General features: G+C 37.1%; 1 protein-coding gene across 5 annotated transcripts in view; it reads left to right on the forward strand.

Moving 5' to 3' along the window:
- Positions 1-25337, forward strand: part of casz1 (castor zinc finger 1) — a 176361-nt gene extending 151024 nt beyond the window's left edge. For 3 of the 5 annotated variants that reach the window (XM_062054338.1, XM_062054336.1, XM_062054337.1), the window contains exons 14-19: positions 1111-1309; positions 2091-2262; positions 11042-11190; positions 15278-15506; positions 15922-16284; positions 23859-25337. In XM_062054338.1, coding sequence (XP_061910322.1) covers positions 1111-1309; positions 2091-2262; positions 11042-11190; positions 15278-15506; positions 15922-16284; positions 23859-25108 — 2362 coding nt within the window. In that variant the 3' untranslated portion in view covers positions 25109-25337. The remainder of the gene's footprint in view (positions 1-1110; positions 1310-2090; positions 2263-11041; positions 11191-15277; positions 15507-15921; positions 16285-23858) is intronic. The other 2 variants (XM_062054339.1, XM_062054340.1) reach the window with 1 other exon arrangement.
- Positions 25338-25577: the final 240 nt, after the last annotated feature.

Genomic DNA, 25577 nt, shown 5'->3' on the forward strand with positions numbered 1-25577 from the left:
TTTATGCTAGTTGTTTACGTGTGCACCTTTGCTTTCCAATCACTTGTCATGCAGCAACTGGTTTAATTATATACATTTTTTATTTTACCATAAAAGTGCCCACAATAATATTTCTAAGTATGTGGGTATCACCTTTTTTTTCATGTATTAGTTTGAAAACAGAGTTTATATCTCCACTTTGTTATCGTACATGGCTTGGAGCTTGCACAATGATTATAAATACAGTGGAACGTAGACTTATGAACTTAGTTGGTTCTTGAACAGAGTTCGTAAATAGAAAAGTTTGTATATAGAAGCAAATTTCTCCATAAAAAACGATGTAAAAATAAATAATGTGTTCCAGCCAAGTTTGAAAACAATATAAAGCGCAATACAGTACTGTACCGTATTTTTCGGAGTATAAGTCGCACCGGAGTATAAGTCGCACCTGCCAAAAATGCATAATAAAGAAGGAAAAAAACATATATAAGTCGCACAGGAGTATAAGTCGCATTTTTGGGGGAAATTTATTTGATACAACCCAACACCAAGAATAGACATTTGAAAGGCAATTTAAAATAAATAAAGAATAGTGAACAACAGGCTGAATAAGTGTTTGTTATATGACGCATAAATAACCAACTGAGAACGTGCCTGGTATGTTAACGAAACATATTATGGTAAGAGTCATTCAAAAAACTATAACATATAGAACATGCTATACGTTTACCAAACAATCTGTCACTCCTAATTGCTAAATCCCATGAAATCGTATACGTCTAGTCTCTTACGTGAATGAGCTAAATAATATTATTTGATATTTTACGGTAATGTGTTAATAATTTCACACATAAGTCGCTCCTGAGTATAAGTCGCACCCAAACTATGAAAAAAACGTTTTTAAAGTTTTTTTAATCAAACTTGAATTTTATTTGATGCACATTTTGTATCAAACAAATACATAGGAAAGAAAGTGTTCAATAATAACACATTTAACACCAAAACTGTAATTGACCTGCACAGTGAATATAAGTTTGTGCAAAATCCTACTAAATTATCATGGGATCTATTTCCCACAAATCCAAATGGATTGTTTTCCCTAACTCCTCTCTGTATGTTTCATTCATCCAGTGATCCGTGTCTGGCAACGGACTGTAAATACTCCAACAAGTTCCACTTCCACTGTTTGTTTGGAAATTGCAAGTACGTGTGCAAGACCTCTGGCAAGGCCGAGTCCCACTGCTTGGACCACATCAACCCCAACAACAACCTGGTCAACGTCCGGGACCAGTTCTCCTACTACTCCCTGCAGTGTCTATGTCCCAACCAGGTGAGTGCACCGCCATGATACCTGCTGTCACTGAGCCCCTCTCCTTCCGAGCGTGAAGTATGCTGCCTATTACAGCACCATTTGAGGTGATTTGACTCAAGGCTTTCACAAACGCTGCTCAGCGTCTTCCATCTCTGCCAAAAAAGGCAGTCTAGTCACCCCAGTAATGCCTGTTTATATGTCAATAATGTCATTTTGACTGCCGCATTCTCTTCTCAGAAAAGGCCAATTTAGCTGATATTACCCAATAAATCATTGTCACTGGCTCGGTAAACAAGGCTGTCTGCAATAGGGCAAAAATCAGGGGAATGCTCGGCAAATGAAACCTAAATGGCAGCCCCCTGCCTGCTCTCATGAGCCCATATTTGGAAAAGCGTTTAAATGAATTCATTAATGTGTCGAAAATCACCCCCATTCTCAGCGCCTCTCTGTCCTCCATCCCTCCTCCCCTTAGCCTCCATCTCCTGAACTCAGCAAATCTTATTTGGCTCAGTCCTTTGGGATGTGGAGCTCACCAACAGATGGTGGTGTGCAGACATGTTCGAGAGGGGGGCCTTGGAAATACAATGGCCTTTTCTTAGATGGTGGGCATGACCCTGGGGGTCATCATTATTAATTTTAGAGAAAGAGGACTGGTTAATACATCACAGATACCGCACAAATCGGTCCCCTAGAGGATGTGAGGAGCATATGAGATGACATCATCCTCGTTTCTTTCACCATCTCGTATTTTGTCTGTCAACAACGCCGATGGAACGTCTTGTTTGTGTCGTCCTTGCAGCACTGCGAGTTCCGAATGCGGGGCCACTATCACTGTATGCGGCCCGGCTGCTACTTCGTCACCAACATCACCACCAAGCTGCCGTGGCACGTCAAGAAGCACGAGAAGGCCGAGCGCCGCGCCGCCAACGGCTTCAAATACTTCACTAAGCGGGAGGAGTGCGGACGGCTGGGTAAGAAAGCATCTCCAACAATGACGACGGATTGGGGCGTGATGTGAAGGCGCCTTGTGTCGCAAAAGCACCTCATGTAGTATGGCTGGGCGATATGGACGAAAAAGTATATCTCGTAGGGGTGTGGAAAAAAATTGATTTGAATTCGAATCGCGATTCTCCCGTTGTGCGATTCAGAATCGATTCTCATTTTTAAAAAATCGATTTTTTTTAATTTTATTATTATTATTTTTTACTTTTTTTTTTTTTTTTTTTTAATTAATTAATCCAACAAAACAATACACAGCAATACCATAACAATGCAATTCAATTCCAAAACCAAACCCGACCCAGCAACACTCAGAACTGCAATAAACAGAGCAATTGAGAGGAGACACAAACACAACACAGAACAAACCAAAAGTAGTAAAACAAAAATGAATATTATCAACAACAGTATCAATATTAGTTACAATTTCAACATAGCAGTGATTAAAAATCCCTCATTGACATTATCATTAGACATTTATAAAAAAATAAATAAATGAACAATAGTGTCACAGTGGCTTACACTTGCATCTTATCTCATAAGCTTGACAACACACTGTGTCCAATATTTTCACAAAGATAAAATAAGTCATATTTTTGGTTCATTTAATAGTTAAAACAAATTTACATGATTGCAATCAGTTGATAAAACATTATCCTTTACAATTATAAAAGCTTTTTACAAAAATCTACTACTCTGCTTGCATGTCAGCAGACTGGGGTAGATCCTGCTGAAATCCTATGTATTGAATGAATAGAGAATCCTTTTGAATCGGGAAAAAATCATTTTTGAATCGAGAATCGTGTTGACTTGAAAAAAAAAATCTATTTTGAATCGAATCGTGACCCCAGAATCGATATTGAATCGAATCGTGGGACACCCAAAGATTCTCAGCCCTAATATCTCAATATATTTTTACTTAAACTCAATATTCAATATATATCTCGATATATTTTCCGGTGAAAGTATACATATAAAGATATTCATTTTTTAGTGAAATTGAAGTGAATGACAACTGTACTGTAAACAGTCAGTGGCACTTTTATTAACCCAGTTAGTCAAGATGGGTATTAACAGCACAGAATTACATAACATAAATAAAATAGAAAAATATTCTTTCTGTGTAAAAAATTGAAAAAGTAGCTGTGTAAATAATAAATTTTTGGCAGCATTTCTCGTGCGAAATAGGCAACTGGAGAACAGTTTGGATTTGGGCTTACATGGTAAACAAGTAGACGCATTGTGGGTTTCCTGGACGTGGTCTACGTCGCTTAAAGAAACATCGAAAGAAGAGAATCCCTCTGCCATCTTCCATTAGTTTTTTTAATATATGAATCGCTATTCTCTCCTACGACTCGTCGTCATTTGGGATGTCTGTTGTGATTTCCCTTCCTGGTTCCATGACCATATGTTGCCTCAAAATTGCCCCAATCTCAACCAATCGTGACTCATCAGAGAAAACAACCAATCAATCATGGATGTTCTTATACGTGCAAGCACATCTTGGAAGGTGGAAGGGGAAAGGGTTTAGGGGAGCGGTGGAGAACAAGGAACACAACAAATAAGCGGCGTTTGATCATTTTAACGTGAAATAAATTATATCGATATCACGATATTTTCTTAATTCATATCTTGTTTAGAAATATATCGATACATCTTACAAACTCGATATATCGCCCTGCCCTATCATGTAGCCTTTATCGTTGAGCAAGAGATTTAAAGCGTAAGAAGAAGTAAACTGGTAAAGAAAAGTAAGGCTCAATCTATCCCTTAACTTCCATTCTGCAGTTGTGTTAAATGTGAGTCGCCTTGCTTAACATCTGATGATTTTAATCTACATTTAAAACACCACCTTGTTGTCTTTTTTTCACCAAGTACCACCTCCGAAAACACTTGGCTCTCCAAGTACCACCATGATGACCAGTGTTGGGTTGGTTACTGAAAACCAGTAACTAGTTACAGTTACTAGTTACTTTATTTCAAAAGTAACTCGGTTACTAACTCAGTTACTTACACCAAAAAGTAATGCGTTACTGTGAAAAGTAACTATTTAGTTACTTTTTTTTTTCTCCCATTAATGCCCTTTTAGCCTTCATTTCAGTACAGTTATTGCACTGGAGAATAATACAATCTGTTGATCAACTTGACATGCATTTGCATCACTGAACTCAGAAAGCAATGTGGTCTACATACAACACACAAAGACAAAGATATGTTTCAAAGGGCCAATTTATTTCAGGCCAGAACAAATTGACAAAACTATTTTAAATAGCTGCAACATAATGGAACTTTAACTTTAAGTAGATAGGATCTTTGATCCAAGACACAACTTACATTTAACTAAAATGTTATTTTCTTTGTGCTCGACAAAAGAAAAGTATTGAGAATGTCTCCATGTTAAGAAACTGGACTTCTGGCTTCGCCATGATGTCTTGTTAGTTGTTATGAGAGTAGCGTGTGTGTGTGTGTGTGTGGCCCTTTAAGATATGACAGCATGTGAGGTGAGTGACGTCAGTGAGTGAGTGGGCGAGAGAGGTGAGGGAACGGCGACAGTGAGTGCGTGCAGGTGCTCTAGCTTGAAGGATGGCTGCGTCCAATAAAGTCACAAAGTTGCAACAAACCGCCGGCCTCGTCATTCACCCTCAGCTGTAAAGACCCACTTCCGGGTAAAGTGAAGGTTGTTAGCCCCAAAGTACATAGGCCCTGGAGGAACGCCTCCCCTGCGCCCCCCAACTACGCCCACACCCACACAAAGCACGCCTTTTCTTTTCCTTGTGACACAGAAGGACGACACTGCAGCACTCCAATAAAACACACTCAGATCTTCTGTTTCTAGCCGATACTACATAAAAAATTACGTAAAATAACGCAGTAACGCATCATGTAGTAGCGGTAACTGAGTTACTGAATATAAAAAATTACGCGTTAGATTACTAGTTACCACTGAAAATAACGTTACTTTGTTAGTCCCAACACTGATAATGACCAACATCGAAATACAGTAGCGTCGAAGGTCTAAGTTTTTATTAAAAACAATGCAGAGGTTTTATTTAGCAAGTATATTCAATATTTTCAGCCACTGTAATATTACACACAGTTTGAACAGTAACACTGTGTTTGAATATTTAATTAAGTGATTTTTATATTCATTTAGTGGTACACCAAAGAATCACTCGATTAAAGTACGGTGTTTTATTGTCCTATATTCAAACACAGTGTTACTGTTCAAACTGTGTGTAATGTTACAGTGGCCAAAAATATTGAATATACTTGCTAAATAAAACCTCTGCCTTTTTTTCATTGAATACTTAGGCCTACTACGCGACTGTATTTTAATGTTGGTCATTATGGTGGTGCTTGGAAAGCCAAGTTTTTTCTGAGGTGTTACTTGGTGGAAAAAGTGTTAGAATCAGTAATGTGTTGGATATGCTTTGGTGTAAGTTTTGCTCCGCGGTCGCTTTTGTAACCCATGTTTTGAGTCTGTCTGCAAGACGTTCAATTCTGGAGGCAATCCCAGATTGCAAATGAAACCCCGCCCCTCCCTCTCCAAAAGTATCATAATTTATCTTCTGAACATCTACACTGTTTAATTATATATATCTTGACGTCGGTGGAAATTAAACATGTATAGATTCACCCGGTCACAACATCAGGTACACCTGCACACTCCGATCGATTCAGAGAGAAAAGATGCATTTAGCAGCACTTATGTCACTGCCTGTCACACTGTAGTGGCAATATGTACATGCCAAAATTAGATGAAAATAATACTTTATCTTACCTTTCTTGTGTTTCCTCATAACCTGAAGCAGAGAGGGAGTAGCTTCTGGCCGAGAGCTTGGCTTAATGTCCAAATAAGTACGTAGCCAGGCTGTAAAACCCTGTGAACAGAAGCATCCAAAACTGCATGCAGGCTCACACCAAAGCTTGTGATTTGATGCTTTGGCAACGTCATCATTTCTTTTTATTCCTTTCATGAAAATGCATATATACAAGCCACGTACAGTTCACACCTTCATTGTTTTTTTTGTTTCTTATACATTTCCATGATCAGAAAGGAGCAGATGGAAGAATAATATTCTTATATTTATCTGCCCCCTTTTTTAACACAAATTATTTTAGATGACTTTATCACTGTTCCCTCCAGCAACACCCGAACTCCAACATACTTTTTAATTTTCACAATGACACGTCCAATCAAAATCCAAAAAACAGTTTGATATACCGTATTTTTCGGAGTATAAGTCGCTCCGGAGTATAAGGCGCACCGGCCGAAAATGCATAATAAAGAAGGAAAAAAACATAAATAAGTCGCACTGGAGTATAAGTCGCATTTTTGGGGGAAATTTATTTGATCAAACCCAACACTAAGAATAGACATTTGAAAGGCAATTTAAAATAAATAAAGAATAGTGAACAACAGGCTGAATACGTGTACGTTATATGACGCATAAATAACCAACTGAGAACGTGCCTGGTATGTTAACGTAACATATTATGGTAAGAGTCATTCAAATAACTATAACATATAGAACATGCTATACGTTTACCAAACAATCTGTCACTCCTAATCGCTAAATCCAATGAAATCTTATACGTCTAGTCTCTTACGTGAATGAGATAAATAATATTATTTCATATTTTACGGTAATGTGTTAATCATTTCACACATAAGTCTCTCCTGAGTATAAGTCGCACCACCGGCCAAACTACGAAAAAAACTGCGACTTATAGTCCGAAAAATACGGTAATGCCCGTTGTCTCTTTTTGTAACTCTTTTTAAATTCAAAAATATTCTCGCAACTTTTTAAGTCTTTCTTTAGAGAATTCCATGCTTTCACACCAACAGACAAGCACGTTTGTTTCAAATTTGTTCGCGCTCTTATATGTTTAAAGTCATACGGCCTTCTGTGATTCTCATCTTCAGACTTGAACACGAATAACTTTTGTAAGTCCTTCGGAAGAACTTTCTTTCTAGCTTTGAACATCACTAATAGAGTACCGTATTTTTCGGAGTATAAGTCGCTCTGGAGTATAAGTCGCACCGGCCGAAAATGTATAATAAAGAAGGAAAAAAACATATATAAGTCGCACTGTATAAGTCCATGAGTATAAGTCGCTATTTTTGGGGAAATGTATTTGACAAAACCCAACACCAAGAATAGACATTTGAAAGGCAATTTAAAATAAATAAAGAATAGTGAACAACAGGCTGAATAAGTGTACGTTATATGACGCATAAATAACCAACTGAGAACGTGCCTGGTATGTTAACGTAACATATTATGGTAAGTCATTCAAATAACTATAACATATAGAACATGCTATACGTTTACCAAACAATCTGTCACTCCTAATCACTAAATCCCATGAAATCTTAGTCTAGTCTCTTACGTGAATGAGCTAAATAATATTATTTTATATTTTACGGTAATGTGTTAATAATTTCACACATAAGTCGCTCCTGAGTATAAGTCGCACCCCCGGGAGACTCCCAGAATTCAGCGCCTCTACCGAAAACCTCCCGGAAGAAATTTTCTCCCGATAAACTCCCGGAAATCAGCCGGAGCTGGAGGCATGCGGACCTGAGTGGGGACAGCGGCGACAGTCTGTTTTCACGTCCGCTTTCCCACAATATAAACAGCGTGCCTGCCCAATCACGTTATAACTGTAGAATGATCAAGGGCGAGTTCTTGGTTTCTTATGTGGGTTTATTATCCCAGCGCGGTAACAACACACAACAACAGCAGTCACGTTTTCGTCTACTGTAAAGCAGTTCGTCTGCCGTAAACATCAATGTTGTGACACTCTTAAACAGGACAATACTGCCATCTACTGGATAGCCTCCGGAACACTGAAATTCAAGTATTTCTTTTCTTTATATGTATAATAAAATAAAAAAAAATATATATATATATATATATATATATATATATATATATATATATATATATATATATATATATATATATATATATATATATATATATATATATATATACATATATATATATATATATACATATATATATATATATATATATATATATATATATATATATATATATATATATATATATATATATATATATATATATATATACCATAATCTCCGGACTATAAGCCGCACCTGACTATAAGCCGCACCAGCTAAATTTAGGGGAAAATACAGATTGCTCCGTATATAAGCCGCACCCGACTATAAGCCGCAGGGTTTTGATGTGTAATTAGCGTAGTATATAGGGGTTCCTGCTACCATGGACGGGATTGTCGGGACAGAGATGACTGTTTGGGAACGCAAAGCGTCCCATTTATTAACAATAAATCTTTCAATCATTCAATCAAACTTTCACATCTTTGACATGGAGAACAGCATTCGTGCAGAGTACAAATAATACAACGGTGCAAAGTAATACAAAGTGCTCGCCTGTACGTTATCAAAATAACCAGCCTACCGGTATATGAAAAGTCAGTCTTTAATCATTGTGTCATCGTCTTCCTCCTGCGTACTAAAACCACCGAAATCCTCTTCGTCTGTGTCGGAGAAGAACAGGCCGTAAATAAGCCGCACCCTTGTATAAGCCGCAGGGACCAGAACGAGGGGAAAAAGTAGCGGCTTACAGTCCGGAAATTACGGTATATATATATATAGCTAGAATTCACTGAAAGTCAGGTATTTCATACATATATATATATATATATATATATATATATATATATATATATATATATATATATATATATATATATATATATATATATATATATATATATATATATATATATATATATATATATATAAACATATATATGTATATATATATATATATATATATATATATATATATATATATATATATATATATATATATATATATATATATATATATATATATATATATATGAAATATATATGAAATACTCGAGTTGGTGAATTCTAGCTGTAAATATACTCCTCCCCTCTTAACCACGCCCCCATCCACGCCCCCTGGCCCCAACCACGCCCCCGTCCCACCCCCAACCACGCCCCACCCCACCCCACCCCCCACCTCCCGGAATCGGAAGTCTCAAGGTTGGCAAGTATGACTTATAGTCAGAAAAATACGGTATGCAATACTACAATGTCTTTTAGTTTTAATAATCCTGACCTAATGAAGAGTGGATTTGTGTGGTCTCTATATTGTACTTTAAAATTAATACAAATTGCTCTTTTCTGTAAAAGAAATAAAGGCATTATGTTGTTGTGATATGTATTTCCCCATATTTTTGCACAATAATTAACACTAGTATCCAACTTTGCAGCATCTTTAAGTCAGAAAAGACAAAAAAAAGTCATCATAGGCGATCTTTAATGTAAATTCTCTTCTGACAAGCCGAAGAAAAAGCAAAAACGGGCAGATATGCATGACACAAATGTTTTTTTTCCTGAAAAAGTGAACCAAATTCTGAATGACTCGGTCTTGCTTTTCTGCTTGGCGTGTCCAATCGTCAAAGACGTCAGGGGAAGTGTTGCTACGACAAGGAGGGCGCTCTCCGCTTTATTTGTCTTCCTCACAAAGACACCTCAGGTCCCCAAGGTGGTCCGACTGTAGCAGCAATAACATCAGTGGGCATCCGACTTTGTTTTCCTCTTCCTTTTTTTTTTTTTGCCCCTGTCAGAAATGAGCAATTAGGTTTGTGTTTGTTAATTAACCGGCTTGTCTGGTTTAGCCTGTTTGCGCTGGGAAGCTGCGCCTCACAGCCGCCGCTGCCATCGCGCACAAATGAATTAAAAGTGATCTGTTTTGTCGTACTTTTTTTCTTTTTCCCCCGCAGTTACACAAGCTTTTCACTACGCCGAGACAAAGCAAACAAAAACAAGCCCTAAACAGCTGTTTTTGCTCCCCAGTCTGATCTGCCAAGTGTATTGTTTGAGCTGGGGTGTGTTGGAGGGGAACAGAGAGGATTAACATGGCTAACACTCCTGTCATAAAGAATTGATGGCTTGCCAGTATCCATGGCAGCCGCGTTAAACTGATGATGTTACCTGGCTTCTATGTCACAAAAGGCACGCCGTGTCACGGGGGTTGCTGTTATTTGCTCAACTTTAAAACGCCATGTGTGTGCGTGTGTGCGCTGTTTGATGACACGCGCGTACGCTGCCCTCAAACCCGGGTGCCATGGCGACTGACATGCTAGCACCTGCCCAGCATGTTACTCAATTATTCCTGCCTGCCTTTTATAAAAGAGTATTTGATTAAGCGGCACAAAATGGAACATTCATTTAATTTGAAATCATAAAGCAATTAGGGCCTAAAAACAGGGGGAAAGAGCAGAAGATGTCGCAGGCTGCAGTTCAGAAAAGGGAACAAAAGCGCAAACAACAATGGAGACACTTGGAAAAATGAATTTAATACGGCAATAATTGTGTATTTACTTTGGCTCGCAGGGGTGTGTGTGCATTATTGGCCCACCCAAAATGAGAATTTATTTATGTAAATTCCTAATTGAATAAAGCATGTCAGTGTAATAAAAGAGCTCCACAGGTTTAGTGCATAGAAGCCCTGACTTGCTCAGTGTGACACTCCGGTGATCTAATATTCCTCCTACGTGTCACAGCTTTATCATGGTATTAAAAAAAAAAAGTACAAATATTGCACTTTGCCTGATCTAATCAAAGGACCCCGTGTCACACTCGTAATATTTGGCCTTTTAGCACAATACTCTTTGGAACATGTTTACGACTGTTGTTGTTTTTGTGTGTGTTGCCAGGTTGTAAATATAACCAAGTCAACAGCCACTTTCACTGCATCCGCGAGGGCTGCCAGTTCTCCTTCCTGCTCAAGCACCAGATGACCTCGCACGCACGCAAACACATGAGGCGGATGCTCGGCAAGAATTTTGATCGAGTCCCGTCCCAGGTACAATGAGACACAATGTGACTTTCACGAGGTGGTAATTACGCAGAAATATGTGAAGTGCATCAGGTGCCAAGTGCCTCACAGACACTCTTTAATAAGCGTTTTTATGTGTTGAAAATAAGTGTTATAAACTCATCTTTACTCCTAATTCGCTGCTTTGTGCTAACATACACACAGGTAGACAGCCAGTTGTTAGAAGTCCTGCTTTCAGAACAGAGGTTTGCAGTAAATAATGAAAACCATCATTAAAACATGACCCATAAGTGAATACATAATTTTACAGTTTTTATTTGACATTTTAGAGGGAACAAATATACAAACATACAAACCCCGTTTCCATATGAGTTGGGAAATTGTGTTAGATGTAAATATAAACGGAATACAATGATTTGCAAATCCTTTTCAACCCATATTCAATTGAATGCACTACAAAGACAAGATATTTGATGTTCAAACTCATAAACTTTTTTTTTTTTTTTGCAAATAATAATTAACTTAGAATTTCATGGCTGCAACACGTGCCAAAGTAGTTGGGAAGGGGCATGTTCACCACTGTGTTATATGTTACATTTCCTTTTAACAATACTCAGTAAATGTTTGGGAACTGAGGAGACACATTTTTTAAACTTCTCAGGTGGAATTCTTTCCCATTCTTGCTTGATGTACAGCTTAAGTTGTTCAACAGTCCGGGGGTCTCCATTGTGGTATTTTAGGCTTCATAATGCGCCACACATTTTCAATGGGAGACAGGTCTGGACTACAGGCAGGCCAGTCTAGTACCCGCACTCTTTTACTATGAAGCCACGTTGATGTAACACGAGGCTTGGCATTGTCTTGCTGAAATAAGCAGGGGCGTCCATGATAACGTTGCTTGGATGGCAACATATGTTGCTCCAAAACCTGTATGTACCTTTCAGCATTAATTGCGCCTTCATAGATGTGTAAGTTACCCATGTCTTGGGCACTAATACACCCCCATACCATCACAGATGCTGGCTTTTCAACTTTGCGCCTATAACAATCCGGATGGTTCTTTTCCTCTTTGGTCCGGAGGACACGACGTCCACAGTTTCCAAAAACAATTTGAAATGTGGACTCGTCAGACCACAGAACACTTTTCCACTTTGTATCAGTCCATCTTCGATGAGCTCGGGCCCAGCGAAACCGACGGTGTTTCTGGGTGTTGTTGATAAAAGGTTTTCGCCTTGCATAGGAGAGTTTTAACTTGCACTTACAGATGTAGCGACCAACTGTAGTTACTGACAGTGGGTTTTTGAAGTTTTCCTGAGCCCATGTGGTGATATCCTTTACACACTGATGTCGCTTGTTGATGCAGTACAGCCTGAGGGATCGAAGGTCACGGGCTTAGCTGCTTACATGCAGTGATTTCTCCAGATTCTCTGAACCCTTTGATGATATTACGGACCGTAGATGGTGAAATCCCTAAATTCCTTGCAATAGCTGGTTGAGAAAGGTTTTTCTTAAACTGTTCAACAATTTGCTCACGCATTTGTTGACAAAGTGGTGACCCTCGCCCCATCCTTGTCTGTGAATGACTGAGCATTTCATGGAATCTACTTTTATACCCAATCATGGCACCCACCTGTTCCCATTTAGCCTGTTCAACTGTGGGATGTTCCAAATAAGTGTTTGATGAGCATTCCTCAACTTTATCAGTATTTATTGCCACCTTTCCCAACTTCTTTGTCACGTGTTGCTGGTATCAAGTTCTAAAGTTAATGATTATATGCAAACAAACAAAAAGTTGATTAGTTTGAACATCAAATATGTTGTCTTTGTAGCATATTCAACTGAATATGGGTTGAAAATGATTTGCAAATCATTGTATTCTGTTTATATTTACATCTAACACAATTTACCAACTCATATGGAAACAGGGTTTGTACATAATATACAAAGACTTAATAGAAATATAATGATGTCTGTTGAAATAGATTTTAGATCAGGGGCCACATGGAGAAAAATCTACTCCCAAGTGGGCCGGACTGGTATAATCACGGCAGGATAACTTAAAAAATAAAGACGACTTCAGATTTATTATTTTTTGTTTAAAATTAGAACAAGCACATTCTGAAATTGTACAAATCATAATGTTGTTGGGGTTTTTTTACACTTACATGTTGCAGTTAATAGTATTCTATCTTTATTTGTCGTTATTTATACTTTCAGAAAAAATGATGTGATAATGTTCATCAGTCAACTCATTAGTGTTCATTTTCGATACATCAAGATAAAAAAATAATATCAAAATCAAATTACAGTATGTTATTTATGTAGTTTGTAGTAATTTTCCTCGACTGATGTACTAACATCATGTGGTTTATTTTGTACGTATGTAGCATCATCTACAAAGATACAAATAATTGCTATTGCGACATCCAGTGGACACATTTAGAACAGCTGCTTCTTTTATTAAAAAATTTCAGGTTAATTTTTATACTTAACTCATCCCGCGGGCCGGATAAAACCTGTTCACGGGCCTGATCCGGCCCTCGGGCCCTACGTTTGACACCCCTGATTTAGAGTGTGGGATAAATGTATAAATATATCTTAATTGAAATAGTGCAAAACTTAAGAGAAAGAAATAACTACAATTGTATTTTGTGAAAAAAAACAACAACGACAAATAACAATAATAAACAAACGAAGCAAAATATGCTTGTGAGAACATTCATTATTTTATTTTTTTCAGTGGTATCATCACAGGGGTGCTTCCATACTAAACATATAGTAAAAAAAAATTCTAAATAAATTGTCCACTTCAGCCATCTTTTCTTTAACCAGTCTTTCACACAAATGTAATACAGTCATGTTTTCCATTGACCATATTTCCTTTATAATGTGCCACCGATTCCAAATAGGAGGTTGGAGTTTGTATCAGTGATCTTGTGATAGCTTTTTTTCTAGGAGCCGTAAAAAGAACCTTAGCCAAAAACGATCCTCTGTCCGTATTCATTAATCTCACTTGTCATTACATGCCAGTACTTTGAACATAACTGAGTGTACTTCCTTCCAAAATGATTTCAGTGTTGCGCAACTAAAACAATATGTGCATTATGTAAATTTAAGACGTGTCTAAAGTATTCATAGTTGTTTACTTTGAATTAAAAGTTTTTCCAAATTATACAGTTTTTAAGTTCTTTTTTTTTTTTTTTTTTCAAATATCTAAATATATAATATCTAGAAAATAAGATTTAAAAAATGAAAAACATGAAAAAATACATCGAAATTATACAAATAAACATATAATATAAATACCAAGATAGAAAAAAGTAAAACTGTAAATCATGTGTTGGAAAATAGATTTTATTTATTAATAAACGTTAAAAAAAAAAAAAAAGATTAAAAAAAAAAGATTGATAGTTTACAAGTCATCCGTGTATGCAGATTAGAAATTAAAATGAGGGTATTTTTATATCATTGATTTTTTTTTTGTCTTATAAGTGACAGCTCTACACAGAACAGACCAAAAACACTTATGATATTTGAGTGTGTCTGTGGCCCACTCATTGAGGGCCACATCGCTCTTACTAACAGTGAAAAAGTATGAATATTAATGTATAATAGCCTCATAACATTATTACACAATTGCCTATGCATTCAATTATTAAACAAAATAAATATGTACAAATCGATGAATAACTTAGTTTGAAATCATATATCAGGATGACAAGCAGATATCTAAATATCACCAAGATGTTTGGAATATATGATAATGTGATGTTTTTTTGCATTTTTACATAATATTCAAGTTTTTAAGACGTGCAGTTGTATGCAGTACATGCAGTTTTTCTGTCAAAATTGAATGAAGGAATAAGTTTAGTAAGAAAGATGAAGTGCTTTATTGACACGTTATTTCCAGGCTGTTATGGGCCACATAAAACGATGACGCGGCCCCCGGCTCTTGAGTATGAGCACCTGTGATTTAATTGTGGCTTTTCTGGTTTTGTGTCTTCTTCTCCTCATCTAATGGCACAAACACCTGTGCAGCATGAAGAAATGTTTGACCGTACGGCAAAAGGCAACACCTGCATTAAGTACCGTGGTAAAAATGTCGTCTTTGCAGGTGATGCCACTCGGCCAGAGGACAGATGAGATGCACGGCATGATGTCGGGGCCCATGGGGGCCCACTCTGACATCACTTCCAGCTACTCCTCCGCCACCTTAGACGACGCAGATGATTACGTGGACTACATGGGAGGCGGGGGAAGCCCCTTGGGGATCTCATCCGAGTCCTCCAACCAGGACCGCAGCTGCACCAGCACCCCCCTGGGCAATGAGGGCTCCCCAGCAGGTGAGACGCATGGAAACATGCATTGTCATGCCACACTCCTTATCACCAGCATGATATCATAACATAGAATCAGCGCCATGGCAACAGTGTTGAGTTACGGATAAATTCTGCTTGGTCATCTTCATGAAGCATAAAAAAAAATGTTTGGCATTGTGACTTTTTGTCCACTTTTTCTACACTTTTAGTCAAAAAAGTTCACAATTCTCTGTGGGGTGCTTCCTCTATCATCATAGTTTTTCTGCCTTACTTGTCTTCAATGGGTCTCATTTTGTTTCATTCTCTTATCTTTGTCTTCCCTTTTTACCCCCCATCCCTCTATGTGTGTGTGTGTGTGTGTGTGTGTGTGTGGGTGTGTGTGTTTCCTCCCCTTCCTGCTGTCCTCCCTTCACCCTCTTTACTCACCCTGTCTTTCCAGGACAAGGCTACCCCACCACCACCTCTGCTCCCACCACCCCTGCTGACACTCCTCAAAACGCACCTCCTTCCTCACCTCCTCCAGCTCCTCCTCCTCCACCGCAGCTTCCACCTCCTCCTCTTTCCGTTACTCAGGCCGGCCTCCAGGCCCAGGCCTCATCCTTATCTCCCGCTCTCCTCCGACATCCCCTGCCCTCGCTCCCATACCTCCTCGCTCCATCCTGTCTGTCATACTCTCTGCTCAGCACCTCTCTGGGAGCCACTCGGAGTGTTGTCATGCCAACCAACACACCAGCTTTCAGCCCCATCATTGCCACTCCGTCTCCAGTTAAAAATGACGTCCCTATAGTGCAGGATGCTGCAGGTACTTACATCCCCAAACACTGCAGCTGTCAATCTCTATTGAGTCCTGTGCTGTTAACATTTCTATGTACTTTCATGCAAAGACCACATCATAAATAGGCTTTTCCAGCAAGATCAACTCACTCTTGTCTATAGTACAGCATGGATGACTTGGACTAAAGTATTGTGACATCTAGCCATAACATACAGGAAGTGAACATTAGAGCTGTGAATATTTGGGCACCGCACGATTCGATTAATTTCTTGGGGGGTAACAATTTGATTCAGAATCGATTCTCGTTTCAAAATCAATGTTTTTTTTTTATCAAAATTGAGTGCCAGTTCTATGATAAACTACATTCATCCATACAATAGATAAACAGCTTTGATACATTTACTTAAAAGAAAACTTAAAAAATAAAATAAAATAATTCTAAACATTTGATAAAGTCAAAATAAAAATAAGGCAGCAAGATAAGTATCCAACACTTCTTTTTTCTAAAGTAAATCTGTACAGCAAATATGGGCATCTACGTCAACAATATGGTTTGTGTAAGTGGCTGGACAGGACAAATTGGGGAAAAAAAAAAAAAAAAAATATATATATATATATATATATATATATATATATATATATATATATATATATATATATATATATATATATAAATAATAAATGATAAATGGGTTATACTTGTATAGCGCTTTTCTACCTTCAAGGTACTCAAAGCGCTTTGACAGTATTTCCACATTCACACACACATTCACACACTGATGGCGGGAGTTGCCATGCAAGGCGCTAACCAGCAGCCATCAGGAGCAAGGGTGAAGTGTCTTGCCCAAGGACACAACGGACGTGACTAGGATGGTAGAAGGTGGGGATTGAACCCCAGTAAGCCAACTTCGCCACGCCGTCCCTATATATATATATATATATATATATATATATATATATATATATATATATATATATATATATATATATATATATATATATATATATATATATATATATATATGTATATATATATATATATATATATATATATATGTATATATATATATATATATATATATATGTATATATGTATATATATATATATATATATATATATATATATATATATATATATATATATATATATATATATATATATATATATATATATATATATATTATTTTATTTTTTTTAATTTAATTTAATTTTTATTTTTTTATTTTTTTCCAAAAAAAAAAAAAAGATATATATATATATTATTATTTTTCCAATTTGTATATACAGTACAGGCCAAACGTTTGGACACACCTTCTCATTTCAATGTGTTTTCTTTATTTTCATGACTATTCTTGTAAATTGTCACTGATATGACTCCTGTGAAGTGGAAACCATTTCAGGTGACTACCTTTTGAAGCTCATCGAGAGAATGCCAAGAGTGTGCAAAGCCGTAATCAGAGCAAAGGGTGGCTATTTTGAAGAAACTAAAATACAAAACATGTTTTCAGTTATTTCACCTTTTTTTGTTAAGTACATAACTCCACATGTGTTCATTCATAGTTTTGATGACTTCAGTGACAACCTACAATGTAAATAGTCATGAAAATAAACAAGATGCATTGAATGAGAAAGTGTGTTTTGGCCTGTACTGTATATATGTGTACATATATTTTTGTTTTGTTTAATCGATTAAGAATCATTACAATTAAGAATTGCGATTTATTCGAAAATCTATTTTTTTGACACCCCTACTAAACATTTTTATTAGTCACACTCATTAAACGATTAATCGAAGCAACAACAACCCTACTAAACATATAAGCAACAACATATAAATAAAATCTTTTTTCTTTTTTTTAATTGTTTTAGAGTGTAGATCTGTTGCAGCCTTGCAGAAACTATGTCTGTGTATTCAAAGTTCCAACTATCATTTGTTATTAGTTATACTCATGAAACGATTAATCGAAGCAACAAAATATAAATTGAAGCATTTTGTTTTTAATCTATTAATTGGTTTAGAGTGCAGATGCTATTGCAGAGGCCTTGTGGAAACTATGTCTGTGTATTCAAAGTTCCAACTACCATATGTTATTAGTTATACTCATGAAACGATTAATCGAAGCAACAAAATATAAATTGAAGCATTTTTTTTTTTTTAATCTATTAATTGTTTTAGAGTGTAGATGCTATTGCAGAGGCCTTGCGGAAACTATGTATGTGTATTCAAAGTTCCAACTATCATTTGTTATTAGTTATACTCATGAAACGATTAATCGACGCAACAAAATATAAATTGAAGCATTTTGTTTTTAATCTATTAATTGTTTTAGTGTGCAGATGCTATTGCAGAGGCCTTGCGGAAACTATGTATGTGTATTCAAAGTTCCAACTACCATATGTTATTAGTTATACTCATGAAACGATTAATCGAAGCAGCAAAATATAAATTGAAGCATTTTTTTTTTTAATCTATTAATTGTTTTAGAGTGCAGATGCTATTGCAGAGGCCTTGCTGAAACTATGTCTGTGTATTAAAAGTTCCAACTACCATATGTTATTAGTTATACTCATGAAACGATTAATCGAAGCAGCAAAATATAAATTGAAGCTTTTTTTTTTTTTTATCTATTAATTGTTTTAGAGTGTAGATGCTATTGCAGAGGCCTTGCGGAAACTATGTCTGTGTATTCAAAGTTCCAACTATCATTTGTTATTAGTTATACTCATGAAACGATTAATCGACGCAACAAAATATAAATTGAAGCATTTTGTTTTTTTAATCTATTAATTGTTTTAGTGTGCAGATGCTATTGCAGAGGCCTTGCGGAAACTATGTCTGTGTATTCAAAGTTCCAACTACCATATGTTATTAGTTATACTCATGAAACGATTAATCGAAGCAGCAAAATATAAATTGAAGCTTTTTTTTTTTTAATCTATTAATTGTTTTAGAGTGTAGATCTAATGCAGAGCTTTGCGGAAACTGCGTCTGTGTATTCAAAGATCCAACTATCATTTGTTATTACTCATGAAAACGATTAATCGAAGCAACAAAATACAAATCGAAGCTTCTTTTTTTTTAATTGATTAATTAATTGATTAATGTCTATGCAGTCTGGATATATTTTTTTAACATTTTTATTAGTCACACTCATTAAACATATAAATCAAATCTTGTTTCTTTTTTTTAATTGTTTTAGAGTGTAGATCTGTTGCAGCTTTGCAGAAACTATGTCTGTGTATTCAAAGTTCCAACTATAAACTATCATTTCTTATTAGTTATACTCATGAAACGATTAATCGAAGCAACAAAATATAAATTGAAGCATTTTTTTTGTATCTATTAATTGTTTCAGAGTGCAGATGCTATTGCAGAGGCCTTGCGGAAACTATGTCTGTGTATTCAAAGTTCCAACTATCAGATGTTATTAGTTATACTCATGAAACGATTAATCGAAGCAACAAAATATAAATTGAAGCATTTTTTTTTAAATCTATTAATTGTTTTAGAGTGTAGATGCTATTGCAGAGGCCTTGCGGAAACTATGTCTGTGTATTCAAAGTTCCAACTATCATTTGTTATTAGTTATACTCATGAAACGATTAATCGAAGCAGCAAAATATAAATTGAAGCATTTTTTTTTTTAAATCTATTAATTGTTTTAGAGTGTAGATCTAATGCAGAGCTTTGCGGAAACTGCGTCTGTGTATTCAAAGATCCAACTATCATTTGTTATTAGTTAAACTCATGAAACGATTAATCGAAGCAACAAAATACAAATCGAAGCTTCTTTTTTTTAATTGATTAATTAATTGATTAATGTCTATGCAGTCTGGATATATTTTTTTAACATTTTTATTAGTCACACTCATTAAACATATAAATCAAATCTTGTTTCTTTTTTTTAATTGTTTTAGAGTGTAGATCTGTTGCAGCTTTGCAGAAACTATGTCTGTGTATTCAAAGTTCCAACTATAAACTATCATTTCTTATTAGTTATACTCATGAAACGATTAATCGAAGCAACAAAATATAAATTGAAGCATTTTTTTTGTATCTATTAATTGTTTCAGAGTGCAGATGCTATTGCAGAGGCCTTGCGGAAACTATGTCTGTGTATTCAAAGTTCCAACTATCAGATGTTATTAGTTATACTCATGAAACGATTAATCGAAGCAACAAAATATAAATTGAAGCATTTTTTTTAAAATCTATTAATTGTTTTAGAGTGTAGATGCTATTGCAGAGGCCTTGCGGAAACTATGTCTGTGTATTCAAAGTTCCAACTATCATTTGTTATTAGTTATACTCATGAAACGATTAATCGAAGCAGCAAAATATAAATTGAAGCATTTTTTTTTTAAATCTATTAATTGTTTTAGAGTGTAGATCTAATGCAGAGCTTTGCGGAAACTGCGTCTGTGTATTCAAAGATCCAACTATCATTTGTTATTAGTTAAACTCATGAAACGATTAATCGAAGCAACAAAATACAAATCGAAGCTTCTTTTTTTTAATTGATTAATTAATTTATTAATGTCTATGCAGTCTGGATATATTTTTTAAACATTTTTATTAGTCACACTCATTAAACATATAAATCAAATCTTGTTTCTTTTTTTAAATTGTTTTAGAGTGTAGATCTGTTGCAGCTTTGCAGAAACTATGTCTGTGTATTGAAAGTTCCAACTATAAACTATCATTTCTTATTAGTTATACTCATGAAACGATTAATCGAAGCAACAAAATATAAATTGAAGCATTTTTTTTGTATCTATTAATTGTTTCAGAGTGCAGATGCTATTGCAGAGGCCTTGCGGAAACTATGTCTGTGTATTCAAAGTTCCAACTATCAGATGTTATTAGTTATACTCATGAAACGATTAATCGAAGCAACAAAATATAAATTGAAGCATTTTTTTTTTTTAATCTATTAATTGTTTTGGAGTGTAGATGCTATTGCAGAGGCCTTGCGGAAACTATGTCTGTGTATTCAAAGTTCCAACTATCATTTGTTATTAGTTATACTCATGAAACGATTAATCGACGCAACAAAATATAAGTTGAAGCATTTTGTTTTTAATCTATTAATTGTTTTAGTGTGCAGATGCTATTGCAGAGGCCTTGCGGAAACTATGTCTGTGTATTCAAAGTTCCAACTACCATATGTTATTAGTTATACTCATGAAACGATTAATCGAAGCAGCAAAATATAAATTGAAGCATTTTTTTTTTTAAATCTATTAATTGTTTTAGAGTGTAGATCTAATGCAGAGCTTTGCGGAAACTGCGTCTGTGTATTCAAAGATCCAACTATCATTTGTTATTAGTCATGAAACGATTAATCGAAGCAACAAAATACAAATCGAAGCTTCTTTTTTTTAATTGATTAATTAATTGATTAATGTCTATGCAGTCTGGATATATTTTTTTTAAACATTTTTATTAGTCACACTCATTAAACGATTAATCGAAGCAACAACATATAAATCAAATCTTGTTTCTTTTTTTTAAATTGTTTTAGAGTGTAGATCTGTTGCAGCTTTGCAGAAACTATGTCTGTGTATTCAAAGTTCCAACTATAAACTATAATTTCTTATTAGTTATACTCATGAAACGATTAATCGAAGCAACAAAATATAAATTGAAGCATTTTTTTTTGTATCTATTAATTGTTTCAGAGTGCAGATGCTATTGCAGAGGCCTTGCGGAAACTATGTCTGTGTATTCAAAGTTCCAACTATCAGATGTTATTAGTTATACTCATGAAACGATTAATCGAAGCAACAAAATACAAATCGAAGCTTCTTTTTTTTAATTGATTAATTGATTAATGTCTATGCAGTCTGGATATATTTTTTTAACATTTTTATTAGTCACACTCATTAAATGATTAATCGAAGCAACAACATATAAATCAAATCTTGTTTCTTTTTTTTAATTGTTTTAGAGTGTAGATCTGTTGCAGCTTTGCAGAAACTATGTCTGTGTATTCAAAGTTCCAAGTATTATCATTTCTTATTAGTTATACTCATGAAACGATTAATCGAAGCAACAAAATATAAATTGAAGCATTTTTTTTGTATCTATTAATTGTTTCAGAGTGCAGATGCTATTGCAGAGGCCTTGCGGAAACTATGTCTGTGTATTCAAAGTTCCAACTATCAGATGTTATTAGTTGTACTCATGAAACGATTAATCGAAGCAACAAAATATAAATTGAAGCATTTTTTTTTTTTTAATCTATTAATTGTTTTAGAGTGTAGATGCTATTGCAGAGGCCTTGCGGAAACTATGTCTGTGTATTCAAAGTTCCAACTATCATTTGTTATTAGTTATACTCATGAAACGATTAATCGACGCAACAAAATATAAATTGAAGCATTTTGTTTTTAATCTATTCATTGTTTTAGTGTGCAGATGCTATTGCAGAGGCCTTGCGGAAACTATGTCTGTGTATTCAAAGTTCCAACTACCATATGTTATTAGTTATACTCATGAAACGATTAATCGAAGCAGCAAAATATAAATTGAAGCATTTTTTTTTTTTAAATCTATTAATTGTTTTAGAGTGTAGATCTAATGCAGAGCTTTGCGGAAACTGCGTCTGTGTATTCAAAGATCCAACTATCATTTGTTATTAGTTAAACTCATGAAACGATTAATCGAAGCAACAAAATACAAATCGAAGCTTCTTTTTTTTAATTGATTAATTCATTGATTAATGTCTTTGCAGTCTGGATATATTTTTTAAACATTTTTATTAGTCACACTCATTAAACGATTAATCGAAGCAACAACATATAAATCAAATCTTGTTTCTTTTTTTTTTACTGTTTTAGAGTGTAGATCTGTTGCAGCTTTGCAGAAACTATGTCTGTTTATTCAAAGTTCCAACTATCATTTGTTATTAGTTATACTCATGAAACGATTAATCGAAGCAACAAAATATAAATTGAAGCATTTTTTTTTGTATCTATTAATTGTTTCAGAGTGCAGATGCTATTGCAGAGGCCTTGCGGAAACTATGTCTGTGTATTCAAAGTTCCAACTATCAGATGTTATTAGTTATACTCATGAAACGATTAATCGAAGCAACAGAATACAAATCAAAGCTTTTTTTTTCTAATCGATTAATCGCTGCAACTCTAGAGTTAGACGCCTAAAAAACAGGCCATCTTCATCATCCATTAACAAGCCAGTTATTTTAATCACGCCTCAAGTTTTATGGAGGCCCACTGTTTCCCATCATGCAATAGGGGATCACATCATTAGCGGTGACCCCGAGGTGGAGGCCCCCTCGTAAAGTAGGGCGCAGATAAGAGGGTCGGTCAAGACCCGCATCTCCGTCTCTGTTTGGAGGCAGGAGACACGGCGTAAAAGTGTCATGTTCCAAAGTCAATCTTTCACTTTGCCTCCTCTTCGAGTCATTATGGGAATTAGGAGCAGGACTTTGTGGCTGTGCGTGCTTACTCAGCTGTGAAGCACTCCTGGCTGAGTAAGGTTGGACATTAGCAGGAACATCTCGCCGCGTGATTATGGACTTTGTGGCTTTCACTTTGAGAAGCAACTGATTACACTTTAATGTGCTTCCTCCAGGAAACACCATCTCCATCCCCACCGCCGCCGGAGCCAAGAAGCGCTTCTGGATCATCGAGGACATGTCTCCGTTCGGCAAGCGGCGCAAGACGGCGTCCTCGCGCAAGATGCTGGACGAGGGCATGATGCTGGAGGGCTTCCGTCGCTACGACCTGTACGAGAACTGCAAGGACTCGGGCTGCCAGTTCTCCCTAAAGGTGACGCACTACCACTGCACGCGCGAGAACTGCGGCTACAAGTTCTGCGGCCGCACGCACATGTACAAGCACGCCCAGCACCACGACCGCGTGGACAACCTGGTCCTGGACGACTTCAAGCGCTTCAAGTCCACGCTCAGCTGCAACTTCCCCGACTGCCAGTTCTCGGGCAACAGCACCCACTTCCACTGCCTGCGCTGCGGCTTCCGCTGCACCGACAGCACCAAGGTGACGGCGCACCGCAAGCATCACGGCAAGCAGGACGTGATCAGCGCCGCCGGCTTCTGCCAGTTCAGCTCCAGCGTCGACTGCGAGGTTCCCGACTGCAAGTATAAGCTCAAGTGTTCCCACTTCCACTGCACCTTCCCCGAATGTAAGCACACTGTGGTGGGAATGTCCCAGATGGACTCCCACAAGCGCAAGCACGAGAAGCAGGAGCGAGGCGAGCTGCCGCCCGCGTCGCCCAAACAGGAAGGCGTGCACCACCTGGCCTCCCCCGCCGCTTCCGTGCTCCTCACCACGTCCTCGCCCGCTCGCCTCCACGGCCTGGCCCACGCCATCAACAGCAGCGCCCCCTCCATGCTCTACTCCGCGGGCGCCGTCGGGTCCGAGTACCACCACCACCACCACCACCCGTACCCGGCCCCCATCAGCCTGGACAGCTCCCTCAACCTGGGCACGGACACCAGCGGCTCGCTCTTCTTCCTCAAGAACGCCGCCGGCCTGGGTCTCAACGACTCTCTGGACCTCAGCAAGAAGCTGCACCAGGAGGCGGCGCGGCGCGCGCCCGGCGTGCTGGCGGCTCAGGACGACACCACGGGAATGTCCTTGGAGGCCGAGGACGACATGTCGCCCGAAGAGGGGGTGCGGGCCGAGGAGGAAGAAGAAGAGGACGAGGACGACGACGAGGAGGCGGAGGAAGACCTCAACTCTGACTCCAACGACGATTCGATGGCGGAGCCCGACGGGGAGAAGGACAACGGGGAGAGTTTTCGTGCTTCCCTCAACCACGCTGACACTTCCCAACTGGAAAAACAAGACGGCGACCCGTGATGGCGAACTCGGGCGGTTGTAGAAACGAAAGTGTTCTCGTTCATCACGCTCGGAGACTTCACACGACAGCAGCCAGGACGACGGGGGGAAGAAAAAAAAAAAAGAAAAGAAGAGAAAAACACCACGGCCCAAAAATGATTTATGATGATGTTTACAAGATGACCAACATTGTTAATTCAATTATGCATTCAAAATATGAACAGAGACACACAGAATCAAACCGCCATTTACACGCGGGTTGGGGGGGGGGGTAGGGGGGGGGGGGGCGGCGGACATGTAAAGCATCAGTCGTTTTGTGAGCGTGCATGTTTGACTTTAATTTATTACTTTTTTATTTTTCATGTTTTTTGGTGTGGAGAAAAAAAAACCCAAGAAGTCTCCCGATATAAGTATCTATGTAAGTGTGTGCGCGTGCGTATGTAAGTGTGTGTGTGCGTGTGTATGCGTGTGTGAGCATAGAAAAGGAACT

The sequence above is a fragment of the Entelurus aequoreus genome, linkage group LG07 (genome assembly GCF_033978785.1).
Source record: "Entelurus aequoreus isolate RoL-2023_Sb linkage group LG07, RoL_Eaeq_v1.1, whole genome shotgun sequence".
NCBI lineage: Eukaryota > Metazoa > Chordata > Actinopteri > Syngnathiformes > Syngnathidae > Entelurus > Entelurus aequoreus.